Source organism: Lupinus angustifolius, chromosome LG06 (assembly GCF_001865875.1).
Source record: "Lupinus angustifolius cultivar Tanjil chromosome LG06, LupAngTanjil_v1.0, whole genome shotgun sequence".
NCBI lineage: Eukaryota > Viridiplantae > Streptophyta > Magnoliopsida > Fabales > Fabaceae > Lupinus > Lupinus angustifolius.
In genome coordinates this window covers 7016694-7033279 of record NC_032014.1, presented here as the reverse complement: position 1 = coordinate 7033279, position 16586 = coordinate 7016694, and the positions used below count along the sequence as shown (strand labels likewise).

Genomic DNA, 16586 nt, shown 5'->3' with positions numbered 1-16586 from the left:
AGAAGAGAAGAACAAATAGTGAGACAACAAGGAAAGAAGGTTGCAAGATCTTAGATCTATCATGACAAATAATAATGGGTTTACAATGACACTACCAATTCTTGACACCAAGAATTATGATAGAAGGAGAATTCAGATGAGAACTATCATTGGATTCCAACAAGTACTTTTTTCCCTAGCCCAACCAGAAACCCTAATCCCCACCCCCTTATTTAAGCCTAACTTAGAAACTAACCTAAGGGGGAATCTGAAAATTTCAAGAGAGGCAAACCTTGTTTTAGAAAAAAGGAGATAGAAAGGAGAAGAGAGGAGGAGTAACAAGGAAGAGACTTCTCACACAACCTTCAATACCTTCAAGCTCTTTTCAAGGTGCATTTACCTCATTTATTTATTTTCTTCTTCATTGTATGTTTTAGTGTTAATACTATATGTTTTTTTGTGTTCTTTTCTTTCTGCCGGAAAAGTATTCTGAAATGGGGGCTGTTGGACGGTGCCGACTCGGCCTTAAGCCATCGTCGCAGCCCCACCGTGAAACAGGGAAGGACTGGACAGCAGCCATGGAGGGCTGTCTGTCCACAGCCGCGCCCAAAAGGGGTTGGACCGCCCCGTCCAGCAGCAGTCCTCACGGCTGGCTGCACCGTCACCGCCCTGGTGGACGGCAGTGCACCACCGTGGCCAGCGGCAAAGCTGTTCCAGCAGCCGTTGGTTGTCCAACACAAAAAAAAGGGTTACCCCATGGTAACCACTCATCCTAGACCCCTAAATTAATTTAACCCTAAACACCCGAGTTGATTTTTGACACCACCCCAAATTGATTTAATCCTAAATCCCCAAATTGATTTTTCAAACCTAAACCCAATTTAATTTTACGCTAACCCTAAACCCCAAATTAATTTAACCTAAACCCTCAAACCAATTTTCAACCCGACACCCTAAATCCCCAATTTGTTTTCTACTTTTGATTATTGTTTAATTATTAACTATATGTTTTTTTTTGTTTCTGTCGTGTTTCTTTATTTGTTTTTTATTTTTGATTTTTTATTATTTTATTTCAATGTTTATTATTTGTTAGTTTTTTTATTATTATGAATTTTTAGTAAATATTATTTGTTTATTTAGTAGTCTATGTATATGTGTATGATATATAAAAGAAATTTTTTAAAATGATATGAAGTAGTTCCACTATAGGCCAAGTGCATTGTCGCATTACTTCGCATCGTCTAAAATGAGGTAAAGTAACCTCACTATAGGCTCAGTGCCTTGTCGTGTTACCTTAACTCCATAAATAGATTTTCAAAATAATTTTAAAGGTAGCATATAAAAAATATTTTTAAAACGATATGAAGTAGTTCCACTATAGGGCAAGTGTCTTGTCGCATTACTTCACGTCGTCTAAAATGAGGTAAAGTAACCCCACTATAGGCCCGGTACCTTGTCGTGTTACCTTATCTCCATAAATAGATTTTCAAAATAATTTTAAAGGTGACATATAAAAGAATATTTTTAAAACGATATGAAGTAGTTCCACTATAGGCCAAGTGTCTTGTCGCATTACTCCACGTCGTCTAAAATGAGGTAAAGTAACCCCACTATAGGTTTGGTGCCTTGTCCTATCACCTTATCTTCATAAATAAATTTTCAAAATAATTTTAAAGGTGACATATAAAAGAATATTTTTAAAAACGATATGAAGTAGTTCCACTATAAGCCAAGTGCCTTCTCGCATTACTTCAAGTCGTCTAAAACAAGGTAAAGTAACACACTATAGGTCTGGTGCCTTGTCGTGTTACTTTATCTCCATAAATAAATTTTCAAATAAATTTAAAGGTGATGTGTAAATGCAATAAAGAAAAAAATATTTTTTAAAATGATATGAAGTAATTCCACTATAGGTCGGGCGCCTTGTCGCATTACTTCATGTCGTCCAAAACGAGGTAAGGTAACTCCACTGTAGGCCTTATGTCTTGTCGTGTTACCTTATCGTATAAAATAAACTTTTCGAATAATTTTAAAAATGGCGCGAAGTGGTTCCACTATAGGCTGAGTGCCTTGTCGCACTACTTTATGTCATCTAGATGAGGTGAGGTGGCTCCACTATAGGACTAGTACCTTGTCGTGCCACCTTGCCTTGTTAATTTTTATATGGATAAAATAAAAATATATCGACTAATCAACTATTTTATGAAAGAACTACGTAACCTTGATTTCTCTATTGCAGCTAGAGATACGTAGGAGCAGATATTCCATGTCAGGCACACAAAAATGAAAAATATTTTTGTCTTTCTTTATTTTATTTAATAATGTGATGGTAAAATTAATGTTTTGAATAAATATCCACATAACTAATCTAGGTACCGTTTTTATTACGGGCGGTATGAGGTGCCTAATATCTTCCTCATCTGTAACCGACTTCCGAACTTAATTTCTCTTACCAATCTTTTTAAAAAAATTGGTTTTTCATGTTTTCCCTCTAAAAACATTGATGGCAACTACATTGCATTTATTTGCATATTTCCCGTCGCGCCCACGAAGGTGGGGTAGCGACAGTTCTTAATCCATCAATGTGTTGATGGAGCCAACTTTGAGAGAATTGTTGGTGCCAAGACAGCAAAGGAAGCTTGTGGTAGCTTGGAGAAAAAGCTATGAAAGGGCTACAAAAATAAAGAAAGTGAAACTTCAAATAACGAGGAGAAAGTATGAACTCCTTCAAATGGAGGAGAATGAGACAATAGAAGATTACTTCACCAAGATTCTCACACTCATCAACCAAATGAAATCGTGTGGAGAAGAGGTGATAGGGAAATCTATTATTGAGAATATACTTAGGACTCTAACTCCTAAGTAGGACCACATTGTTGTTGCAATAGAGGAGTCCAAGAATCTTAATGATTAAAAGATTGAAGAGCTACAAAGCTCTTTTGAAGCTCATGAACAAAGTCTTAAAAAGAGAGACTTAGAGAAGAATGATGATCATGCACTCCAAACACAATCTTTCACGAAACCTCTTGGACAATGGAATAAGAAGAAGAAAAAGGAGAAGTGGAACAAATTTGAGTAATGTTCCTCATGTCAAAGACAAAACAACACAAATAACATTGAGCATGATCAAAGAAGAGACTCAATGAATAGAAGGAGGTTTGACAAGAAGAGGGTTCAATGCTACAATTGTAGGAATTATGTGCATTATACATTAGAATGTAAGTCAAAGAAGTTGTTGAGTAGCAAAGATGAAGAAGCAAGATTGGCACAAAATGAACGATCAGATAATTATGATCAATACTTGCTTATTGCTATTGTGAAGAACAATGACGAACATGGTTGCTTCTGGTACCTTGACACTGAATGTTCAAATCATATGATAGACAAGAAAGATTGGTTCACAACACTTGATGAATCAGCAAAAAGCAAGATTAAGTTTGTTGATCATAGTGTAGTCCATGTAGAAGGAATTGGCAAGGTGATGATCCAAAGAAAAGATGGGAAGAAAGTCTACATCTCCAATGTCCTATATGTACCTAAGATGAAGAGCAAACTGCTTAGTCATGGACAACTGCTGGAGATGGGATATACCATGGAGATGAAGGATAGTATGCTGAAGGTGTTTAAAAAAAAAACACAAAATCTTGAAGGCTCCACTTTCAGCCAACAGAACCTTCAAGATTAACATACATATCAGTGACCAAAAGTATCTTTAATCAACAATTATGAAGGACAATTGGAACCTTAAATTTTTTAATAAAGGTCAAGAGACTAGTGCAATTTGAAGAAGCTGATGAAAATGGCATTGGTGAGACTATAACATCTAATCCAGTTGTTGTGCCTAGTATAATGGTGAATCCTCCAACAACTCAAAGACTCGGACAACCACCTTCAAGACTAAGTGATTATGAGGTGTTCTCAGACTCAACAATCAATGCGTATGGTGATTTTGTGCATATGGCATTGCTTGCTGAGATGGAACCAGTAGACGTGGAAGATGCTTTGAATCAAACTCATTGGGTTGAGGTAATGGAGGAAGAACTGAGGTCTATAGAAAGAAACAATACTTGGAGTCTAACTGAATTGCCAAGAGGAAAGAAAACTATAGTTATGAAGTGGGTATTCAAGACCAAGTTGAATCCTAATGGTGAGGTCTCCAAGCACAAAGTCAGGCTAGTAGCAAAGGAATTCCTACAAAAGCAAGGTCTTGACTATGATGAGTTATTTTCTCTAGTAGTTAGACTTGAGACGGTGAGATGGGTGATTGTTATAGCTAGTTTCAAGTGTTGGGAGATCCATCAAATGGATGTGAAATCTGCATTTTTGAATGGACCTCTAGACAAAGAGGTGTTTATTACACAACCACCAGGATTTGAGACTAAAGGCAAAAAGGAATTGGTGTACAAGTTGCATAAGGCCTTGTATGGGCTTAAGCAAGCTCCAAGGGCATGGAATAACATGATTGATGTTTTCCTGCTGCAATTTGGTTTTATGAAGTGCACAACAAAACATGGTGTCTATGTGAAGGGCAATCATAAATCAGAATTACTTACAGTATGTCTCTATGTAGATGACTTGTTGATCACTAGAGAACGTCTTAAGGATATTTCAGCATTCAAACAACAAATACAGGCAAACTTTGAAATGAGTGACCTTGGGCAGCTAACATATTTCCTTGGTATTGAATTCAAGAAGACAGATAAATGGATCTTTATGCATCAAAGAAAATATATTGCTAATGTGATAAAGAGATTTCATATGATGGATTGCAACTCAGTTTTAACCCCTGCAGAAGCTTGGAACATAACAGATCAAGTTGAAGAAGATAAACAGGTTGATAAAACCTTGTTTAGACAAATGATTGACTCACTAAGGTATATATGCAATACTAGACCTGACATTGCATATGGAGTAGGATTATGAGTATATTCATGAAAGCACCTAAGAAAACACATCTAATTGCAGTAAAGATGGCAATGAGATACTTGAAAGGAACAATTGGCTTTGAAATCACATTTTCAACAAAACAGAACAACAAAAACAACATGGAGTTGGTTGGGTTTTTCTGATGCAGATTGGTATAAAGATAAGGTGGATAGAAAGAGTACAACTGCTTATCTATTCAGCCTTGGTGATGCACCAATAAGTTGGTGTTCCAAGAAGGAAGATGTTGTAGCATTGTCCTCATGTGAAGCTGAGAATATAGCAACTTGTATGTGTACTTGTCAAGATGTTTGGATGGACGCTTTACTGTAAGAGTTGAAGATAAAGCAAGAGGATGAAATTTTGTTGATGGTGGACAACAAATCAACAATCAATTTGACACTAAATTCAATCTCTCATAGAAGAAGTAAACACATAGAGACTAGATTTCACTACATAAGAGAACAAGTGAGCAAAAGGAATGTCAAGCTGAAATTCTGCAATTCAGAAGAGCAATTGGCTGATGTTTTCACAAAACCTTTGAAGAAAGAAAGGTTTGAGAGGCTGAGAATGAAGATAGGTGTAAGAAATGGGTTATGAATGCTGAATTAAGGATGAATGTTAGAAATAATGTAATTTCAGTATTAATAGCAGAAAATGAGAAGACTTTCACCAATAGAAGTTTAGTAGAAGTTTGGGAATAACAGAAAATGAGGAAACTTCCACCAGTAGAAGTTTGAGTTATTTCAGTTTGTTAGTTTGTATACTTCATAGCCTAGAAAGTTAGTTAGAGGTAGTTGGAACTTGGAAGCTACAAATATCACTTAGGATTTCAAAGATATATGAGGTTGTTGTAATTGATACTCAATACATTTTCAATACAATTTAATTCATTCTTCTTGATAATTCACATTTCTCTCAAACATATTTTCTTTTCATTTTTCCTCTGTTTTCTGGTACTACACTTAGTGTGCATATTGTTTCTCTTTTGCTGACTGTTTGGTGCATTGTGTATGCATAAGAGGTAGTTGGAACTTGGAACTTGGAAGCTACAAATATCACTTAGGATTTCAAAGATATATGAGGTTGTTGTAATTGATACTCAATACATTTTCAATACAATTTAATTCATTCTTCTTGATAATTCACATTTCTCTCAAACATATTTTCTTTTCATTTTTCCTCTGTTTTCTTGTACTACACTTAGTGTGCATATTGTTTCTCTTTTGTTGACTGTTTGGTGCATTGTGTATGCATAAGAGAGTGGTCTTGGTTTAACAATGTAAGAATTTTATACATTATCAGTTCTTTATTCACTATTCATTTTCAATCATCATTGTGTATAAATCTTTATACTAAAAGTGTATAGATAATACATTTTTTAGATCAAATCAAAGCAATTAAATAACTTTTGACTGATTCGTAAATGATATCATCTATAAAGTTGGATAGAATCGTGAAACGTTGGTATGATAACAACTGGCAGTTGTTACTAAGTGTTTAATGTAAGAAATTTTGGGTCACACATGCAATGTTTAAATGTGTTTAGAATCATTATTTGAAGTAGTCAAATTAAAGTGATCTAATTCAAGTAATGTATATGACTGTAGACATAATTGTAATGAAAATTATTGTGTAGATACCTAAAGTCTTATTTCTATTTTATAATGGACAAAACTGAAATAGGAAAATGAAGTAGCATCATCATACATAAAAGGTTACGCGCTTCTTATAAACATGGGGTTATGGTTCCCAATTATAGACAACAACACAAAACATCATAACACTAAATAATATGAACCACAATATAAGTTATTTTCTTCATCCCATTAGAGGAGAAACTAAGGCTAATGATGGTCTACAATTGGAAGGCCAAATAACCTACATGTTCTATATGAATATGCATTTGCATACAAGACAAAGAACACGGAGTTGAAGGATACATGATAAAGGAGGATGACATAAAGTTCATTCATCATATTCTCTATGAATACATTAAGGTACGCTTCCGCTATAGTATTTTTATATATCTTCTTGATGATTTGACATGAAAGATCTTGACTATATATGATGATAGTGTTCATCATCTTTAGAATGTATTATGTATTTTAAGTATAAAGTAAGAGAATTATCGTTGACCCAGTGGATATATCGTTCTGGAATTTAAGTTTCTAACTGGCTACATATATCTAAGTTGTCAAAACAGTGTGTCATTTGGTTATTGGTTGCACTGGTTGGTGATGTTCATAATAAAATTTTGAAACCATTCGGTTTCGGGTTTGGTTCTCGTTAACCAGAAATTAGAGTCTTCTATTTATTTTTTCTGAAATAAGATAAATAAAAAGTAAGAGAGTTATCTATAGCTGGTTTCTATCATGGGACCTTTCAGCCGAAATAAGAGAACCTTACCACTGGACAGTGCTTAAAGAGTTAACATTCTCTCCATAAAGGATTTATATAATTTGTAAAGAAAGATATATTTTGGACTGTTCAAGTAAATAGATATCTTTTGGACTATAAAATTGTTTGACATTTTAAGTGAACATACTAATGAAGAAGTTGTCAAAGTCACTTTCTCTTGTGTAGATTGTTCATAATAAATGATGAATTTTAGTGTGTATATATATCTATGTGAATATTAATCGGCCCTAAGGAATATTATTATTTGGTCGGGTTATATACACACACGTGATGGTAAATGATAAATCAGTCCAAAGAATGATTTATTATTTGACATGCATTATGATCAATGTTTGACCATCACAACAAGAGTTCCATTATCAATTGATATGGAATATCAATCCAATTGTATATTTGTAGTTTTATGCGAATAGTGATCGGCCCAAAGGAAGATTACTGTTTGGCCAAAATTATAAATATATTTGTGGTAATAAATATGTGATAATCATATGGTTTTCCATGTGAATAATAAGTCGGTTCAAAGAAAGACTTATTATTTGACATGACTAGTTATCAATATTTAATTACTATATATTAAGTGTACCATTTACAAGTTAATATTTTTTGTCCAAAGACTGAATATTAATGTTGTGCTAGGTAAATCGTAATGTGCCCTACCAATATTTTAATTTAAAGGTTAAAGTTGATTGTGAGTTTAATTGTAAGAATGATTGCAATTTGTTTTGTTCATTGTTCAATTGATTTATCTACTTTTATAATATCTGCACATATATATTCTATAGTCTTCCTAAATTGCGCTAACTTTAAGAATTAAGGAGAGAACAATATGTTTGTACTCAGATGGATGGATCTAGACCTTGCACTTTAGAAAATAACAATTCATTAATTTTAAGGAAGTTTCATTAAGGATAAAGGAAACTATAAAGAATGAGGATGTTCAAATAGCATGAGTCTTATGATCATTAGATATGCAATTCCAGAAACATTCATTAGTACAATGTTTTAGAAGAAATTTTAAAGTTAAAGATATATAGTAGATTCTTTATGCTTTGGCTAAGTGAGTCTAATGGATATATAAAGTTGTGCATAGATATTGTGTACTTAGTTAGAATGCAGATATTTAAGTAATCCAATGATAAACAATTGGAAGCCAACCAATTAGGTTATAAGTACTTACACATAACAAAGAAATTATGTTCTCACATATATAAAGTGATTCAGTTAGAAATCATTAGATATTGTTATTTAGTGTTATTAGATATCAATACAGTTGAAAATCTATGTAAGACTATATTTATCTATTAGGTGCATGAGGAGCTATTTTGGAAAGTGTTAAGTACACACTTATAGCTTCATCTATTATGGTGGTGATTTTCATAACTTATTTCTAATTATGGGAAATAACAATACAATTGGTCACTTGGCTGCTAATATGGATATATTGAAAGACCATAAAGTTATATTGTGACAAAAGGTTAGCATTGCTATATCTGGTTTAAGGAAACAATTCAGAGTTATCTAATGTCTATAGAGCATATTGACACAAACTCTAATTTACAGATATGTTCACTAAAGGTTTATCATCTAAGGTCTTTCACAAGTACATTGCTCATATGAGTAATGTATTATTTGAGGATATTTTGGTTTAGTGGAAGTTTGTACATGGATGTTCTTTCAGTTTATATATAAAGATCAATAAAGTTTTTCTACAGAATAAGGTTTATGGTTCAGTTTCAACCTGAAATCTATTTATGTGGATCTCACTAAAGTAAAAGAGGACCAGTTGAAAAATCGACATGTATCGATCACCTTCATGTGATTTTCATGCTGCACATTTCATGATTAATCTAATGTCATTTAGTTGTGTTAATATTAGTGATCATTGATTGTTTTAGTTATGATTGATATAATGAAAGTTGTTTTGGTTCTATATATTGATATAATTAATGGACGAGATACAGATATGTCTAAGATTTATAATGATGTATTTTTTGAGCTCATAAAGTCTAACGCAATTTGTAAAATTACATATGTGACCGGTGGGAGGCTGTAAGAAATTTTGGGTCACACTTGTAATGTTTAAATGTGTTTAGAGTCATTATTTGAAGTAGTCAAATTAAAGTGATCTAATTCAAGTAATATATATGGCTATAGACATAGTTGTCATGGAAATTATTGTATAGATACCTAAAGTCTTATTTCTATTTTATGATGGACAAAATTGAAATAGGAAAATGAAGTAGCATCATCATTCATGAAAGGTTACCCGCTTCTTATAAATATGGGGTTATGGTCCCCAATTGTAGACGACAACACAAAACATCATAACACTAAACAATATAAACCACAATATAAGTCATTCTCTTCATCCCATTATAGAAGAAACTAATGCTAAGGATGGTCTACAATTGGAAGGCCAAATAACCTACATGTTCTATATGAACATGCATTTGCATACAAGAAGACAAAGGATGCAGAGTTGAAGGATACATGATAAAGGAAGATGACATAAAGTTCATTCATCATATTCTATATGAATATATTAAGGTACACTTCCACTATAATATTTTTATATATCTTCTTGATAATTTCACATGAAAGATTATTAAAGATAATATTATAGGTTATTTTTGGAAGATAATAATTGGTTAGGAAGTTATTAGTTACTTGTTTTACAAGTTTTCTTTTCTTCTTTTCTCTTGTATAAATAAATCATATTGACTCACTTCTTATTCAATCAATTCAATGAATGATTTTTCATTCTTTCTTTCTTGCTTTATCAAGATTCATGCATAACTCTACTATTTTAATATGGTATCTGAGCATAATTATTCGATCGCTTTCGCTTTGAACGTACGGAGTTGTGGAATCTTGCTCTATGGTGTCTCCTCGGTTTACCTTATCTTCAGACACGGTGAAAGTTTTCTTTGTTCATGCAAGAACCGAAGAACCATTCAAACTCCTTCAATTCATTCATCACCACTGCCAACTCCACAAAATCATCAAGAAGACCATCAAGAATACTCATTATGTGCTTCCGCTTATGTCTTCTATCTTCTTTTATTGTTCTTGTTTTCAACATGTAAGAAGGTGCAAGAGAGAAAAATAGATTCTTCTCCATCATATTCCTCCAAATCTCATCCAAACAAATCCTAGAATTCAGTGTTTTATTCTCCAACTTCATCTATTCTTAGTGCAGAATTTGCTCAATGCAGAATTCTTGCCATTTCTTCTCTTTGTGATGCTTGGTCTTGATGTTGCGGTTGATTCTGATTTCATCATTTTCATTAGAAAAGGTTCAAGGTGTTGATGGTTCCATACATAAAGAAAGGTGTTGATGGTTCCATGCATAATTAGGTTGATGTTCTTCATCTCAAGAAGAAAAAAAGGAAATATTTACGACATAACTATACAAGAACCTCATGATGACATGCATTCTCAACTTTACCAAGATCACATTACATCAAGTCAGATTAGAATTCTTTTTCAAGCTCTTCAAGAATGGTATACCATGACCAATCTATCATATACAAGATTACATCATTTTCTTATTATTCTTCAACACTTACCCTTATTTCTTATTCATCGTTGAAGCATCTCATTAGGATCAAGATTCTGATTTGTTCTCTCTCTTTCATCATCAATGGTTGGTTCGCTTCTGTCCATGATAGTTAAGCTCAGATATAACTTCTGTCATGGATGGTTAAACATTGGATGGATAGCTTCTGACCATAGTGGTTAAGTAAAGATATAGCTTCTGCTATAAGTTGGTAAGCGTTTGATGATATAGCTTCTGCCATGAGTGGTTAAGCGTTGTTATTACTTTAAATCAAGCTTCAAATCAATTCCAAGCTAGAGAGTGAAAATTTTCACTCACCAGCTTGAGTGGATATTAAAGATAATATTGGAGGTTATTTTTGGAATATAATAGTTGGTGAGAAAGTTAAGAATTAGCAAGTTAAGTTTATGTAAGTTATTTGTTTTACAAGTTTTATTTTCTTTTTTTCTCTTGTATAAATAAGTTATATTGACTTAATTCTTATTCAATCAATTCAATAATCATTCAATGAATGATTTTTTCATTCTTTCTTTCTTGCTTTATCAAGATTCATGCATGACTCTACCATTTTAACAAAAATCTTGGTTATATATGATGATAGTATTCATCATCTTTAGTATGTATTATATATTTTAAGTATAAAGTCTCTCACACCATTAAAATCTACCTATATTAAAGATATTTCCTACATTCAAAACCGAATAAACTATGCAACAATGTGTTACTCTCAGACGCCAAGAGAGGAGGAATTGTTCTGCCATAACTTGAGGATGTCACAGCAAAAAAAACATTAGAATGAGACAACCTTAGAATACGAAATACTTGGAGAGTGGACATTCTAATTGAGCCACGTCTTTCTTTTGAAACTATAATATTACCGAATCAGTTTCTTTCACTGCAAGTTTAGAACTAAGATTAATCAACTTTTCGTATATAATAAAATATTTACCAAGTGTTAGATATGAAGATTATCATATTAACGTTGATAGGAGTTTAACTGGTTATTTATAATTAGCTTTTAGAAGAAGGCAGGAATCTATGTAAATTAAAATTATTGAGTAATAAAGATACTCCCATTGACTTTAGTAAGGAAGTATTGAACTAAGTTTGAGTTAATAATTTAACATAGATTATTATGTAAAAGAAATACTCAAGAAAGAGTACAACTAAGTTTCAAAGTAATTATTTTATCCTAATCGCCTCAATAAATAGCTAATTTAAGGTGCAACATTACCAATTAAGGGTGTACTTACCTTCATTTATTTTCAAATGCATTACATTCTCAACTAGCTAATAATTCATAGGTTCTCCCAAAGTGTGTTCAAAACATGTGTGGGGTGAATAAAAATATATTATGTGAATTGAAAAATCAAATACTAATTAATATTTTTTTGTTTTTACTTTAATTTCATTGATCTAAAATATAGTTTGTGAAAATATATCCTTATAAAATAATCTTATGCTTACTTGCTAGCCCTTGAATAGCCTAATCCATATTATTACACCGTGAGTTAAAATTTGAAGTGCTCATGAATTTCCATAGTTACCTATCTATAAACCTCATAAATTTAACTAACTATTCAAAGTCTTCAATATCTCAAGGTTCCAGCATTTTTATTGCCAACCTTCCTCATATAGAGACCTCTCCTCATTTGTCTTTAAATTGGAGGAATCATTCACTATCTTCATGATTGATCAAGTCCAAAAATCAAGTTGGAAGTCTAATGGATTCTTTATCCAAAACAATTTATGTTCTCATGACACAAGCCAATCCGATCTCACCAACTAATATAAAAAAAATATTTTTTATTTTTTTAAATTTTCTTTTTAAGTAGGTGCAACCATAGTTATAAAAACCGTACCGTACTGGCCGGTTCAACCGGAAAATCAGTGAACCGGGCTCATAACCGGTACGGTACAAGTGTTAACCGACCCAGTATCAAAACCGGTCAAAACCAGTGAACCGGCCGGTATTTTACTAAACCGGCCGGTTTATACACATATTTTTTTTTATAAAAAAACTTAAAAATCCATTACAAGGTGACCCACTTTCCAACCCCTCTTCAACACTTCAAAGACACATGCTTCCAATGGATACTTAGATTACACATTTTGGTTCGTAACATTCGTGTGTAATCACAGTGACATTTGTGTAATCTTGGAGTACTGTCTAAAGATAAGATTTGGTAGAAAAATATAATATTCATATAAGACAACTTTGACTCGTTGGTGTTAAATGTTAAAACTCCAAATTTATTTGTTTTATAGAGTGAGTTGAACTTATGTCATTTATTTATATTTTGCGGTTGTTAAGTGATATTTTTATATTGATATATGTTTTTTAATTTAGACTTTAAATTTGTTAAAGACTTAAAGTTGTTTTTTTTGTATGAATTTTGAGTAGATTATAAATATGGATTATAAATTTGAATATCTACCTCTTTTAAATTTTTTTGTTATAGGTTTACATATATATAAATATAAGTAAGTATGTCCGGTTTAACCCGGCATGTGGTTTAATTACTGAACCACTGTACCACTATACTAGTACCCTAACCGATTTGATAACCGGTACAGTTTTAACAACACTGGGTGCAACCTTTAATTAGAATGAGACACAATTAAAACATAAAAAGTGTGACAAATGATCTTCATTCACTTTGATGACTCCATCTAAATCTTTTTCATATTTATTTCCTTTTCTCAATGCCAGCCTTTCCTGAAAAAGTCAACTTATTTTGCATCTAGTATACATACACCATAGGCAAGCCAGTTTATACACAAATTTTCAAACAAATTTATAAAGGACATAACTCATAAGCCTAATATACTCGAGCACAATAATGAGTATTCATTATTCAACTAGTCCTCTAGCACTTTTCTCCTTTTATTTACTCATCCCCTTTGTTCTCATTAATGGCTACCAAGCTGAGACCACAAATGCTGACAGTAAAGTTATATCTATTGGTGCAATCATCGATATTAACTCTCGTATTGGAAAAGAACAGCAAGTAGCCATGGACATTGCAGCTCAAAGATACAATAACACTTCAAACACCTACAAAATGGCTCTCTATTTTCAGGACCTACCCAATGATCCTTTCAAAGCTACTGCTCTTGGCTAGTAATATGTAGCATTTTCTAAGAGATGACTTAAGGTTTTCATGCCTTTATGGTTAATTTACTTAAATATGTAACTAATGAACATGAATATATTATTTCTTGTAGCTGAAAATATGATTAAAAAGCAGAAGGTACAAGTAATTGTTGGCATGCATAAATGGACAGAAGCAACTCAAGTGGCTGAACTAGCTAGCCAAGCTCAAATTCCTATCATATCTTTTGCAGCACCTTCCATTACCCCACAAATGATGGGGATTCGTTGGCCCTATTTGGTGACACTAGCTAACAATGGTACTGCATATGTAAAATGTATTGCAGATATAGTGCGTGCTTATGGGTGGCAGCGAGTAGTAGCCGTTTACGAAGATGATGGTTATGGTGGTGATTATGGAATTCTAGCACTCCTATCTCAGGCCCTCCAGGTTGATGGTTCAATTATCGAGTACCATTTAGCTCTCCCATCATCTTCTTATATGTTTGATTCCGGAAAGTTTATTCGTGAAGAACTGCAGAAGTTAATTGAAAATACACAATCTCGAGTGTTCATTGTTATGCAATCATCATTAGATATGGTGATACATTTGTTCAGAGAAGCTTCACAAATGGGACTTGTGGATAGAGAATCAGTTTGGATAATCCCAGAGAGCATAACTAATTCGCTAGAGTATGTCACTAAAGTTGACATTTCCTATATGGAGGGAGCTTTAGGAATCAAGACATACTACTCTGGAAATAGTGGTGAGTATCAATATTTTGAGGCACAGTTTCGAAGAATTTTCCGAGACAAGTATCCTGAGGAAGATAACCGAAACCCAGGATTTTATGCACTGCAAGCATATGATAGCATTAAAATTACTGCACGAGCATTAGACAGAATGGCCAATGGGAATAGTAGTGGCAAAAATATTTTACTAAGTGAAATATTATCTACCAATTACCTTGGTTTAAGTGGAGAAATTCAATTTGAAGGAATGCAGCTCCTACAGAATCATACCTTAAGGATTGTAAATGTAGATGGGAAGCCTTACAGAGAGTTAGACTTTTGGACTCTGGAACAAGGGTTCACCACTAGTCTCTCTATGGTACAACGTGGAAATGATGCTTCTAGGAACACTGAAAGTTTAAGTGGTTTAGTGATTTGGCCTGGGAAGTTGGAGCTGAGAGTTCCAAAGGGATGGAATATGCCTACTAAACAAAATCCAATGAAAATAGCAGTCCCTGGAAGAACCTCTTTTTCCAAGTTTGTCAAGGTTGAATATGGAGAACATGGATATCCAGTTAAATATACTGGATTCTGCATTGAGATTTTTGAAAAGGTATTAAAATTACTGGAGTATGATCTACCATATGAGTACTATCCCATCAATGGAACCTATCCTGACCTCGTTCAATTTGTCTACAACAAGGTAACAACCATTTCAATTTGTCTACCACAAGGTAACTAGGAATGTGAATAGATTATAATGTTTCAATTGGTAACATACTAACAAAACATTAACATATAAAATGTCTAGATATTCAATATCTCCAAGTTCTTGGCTATCTTACTTTTATCATAATTGTTTTTTATTTGTCTTAATAAACTTAAACAAACTGTAATTTCACCGACACAAGATAGTGTGGGGTATCTTACATTTCAACATGGAAAATATTAGAGAATTAATGACGTATCCGTCTTTCATGATTAGGTTTAGTTTGCTTAAAGATCTGATCAACATATTTGTCTATGAATTCTAATCACCCCAAAGAATATTTCGGAATTAGCCCAATGTATATGAGAGTGGATCATTGATTAGCAAGGTATAACCCTATATTTCAACTTGCTTATCATACCGTCCTACTCAAGATTTGGTAGGACGTTTGTATTTGCCTGTGTTACTCTAATTTGGTGTTCTCCATGTGGGGGGAAACAGCCCCTTTGTGAGACTAATCTTTCTTTCTATTGAAAGGAAGGCAAGCCTATATATAACTAAGTTCACTTATCTCATCAGCAATGAAATAAAACCTTCACATGTCAATGCAACATTGAATCTTGTATTTTTGAAATTTAGGTACAACATTTTCACCTTTTTTGCTTCACTAACCTAGATACTTCTATGGTTTTCAATATGTGGATCAATAATGGTTGAAGACTTTTGAGGCTGTAGTTGGTGATATAACGCTACTAGCAGAAAGATTGCAATATGTAGATTTTACTGTTCCATATGCAGAATCAGGATTATCAATGGTAATTACCCAAAAGTCTGAAGATTCAGCATTCATGTTTCTGAAGCCCTTCTCCTGGCAGATGTGGGTGGCAACTGGTGCCATATTGACTTACACAATGTTGGTAGTGTGGTACCTGGAATGTGAACTAAATCCAGATTTCGAGGGTAATTGGAAAAAACAGATGGGGACTGCACTTTCATTTACATTCTTCTCTCTATTCTTTGCACACAGTGAGTATCAATCATTCAATCTCATACTTTAATTAATAATATTTATCAAGCATAGATATGGAAAATAGCCACCTTAGGTATTCAGAATTAAAAACATATCTGTAAATACTGTTATAAAAACCAATGTAATGCAAATGTGAATC

General features: G+C 33.1%; 1 protein-coding gene across 1 annotated transcript in view; it reads left to right on the top strand.

The window, feature by feature from the left end:
* Positions 13619 to 16586, top strand: part of LOC109349571 (glutamate receptor 2.9-like) — a gene marked incomplete at its 3' end in the record, with an annotated part of 3308 nt that continues 340 nt past the window's right edge. The window contains exons 1-2 of the mRNA XM_019590423.1: positions 13619 to 15411; positions 16137 to 16443. Of these exons, the coding sequence (XP_019445968.1) occupies positions 14083 to 15411; positions 16137 to 16443 (1636 nt within the window). The remainder of the gene's footprint in view (positions 15412 to 16136; positions 16444 to 16586) is intronic.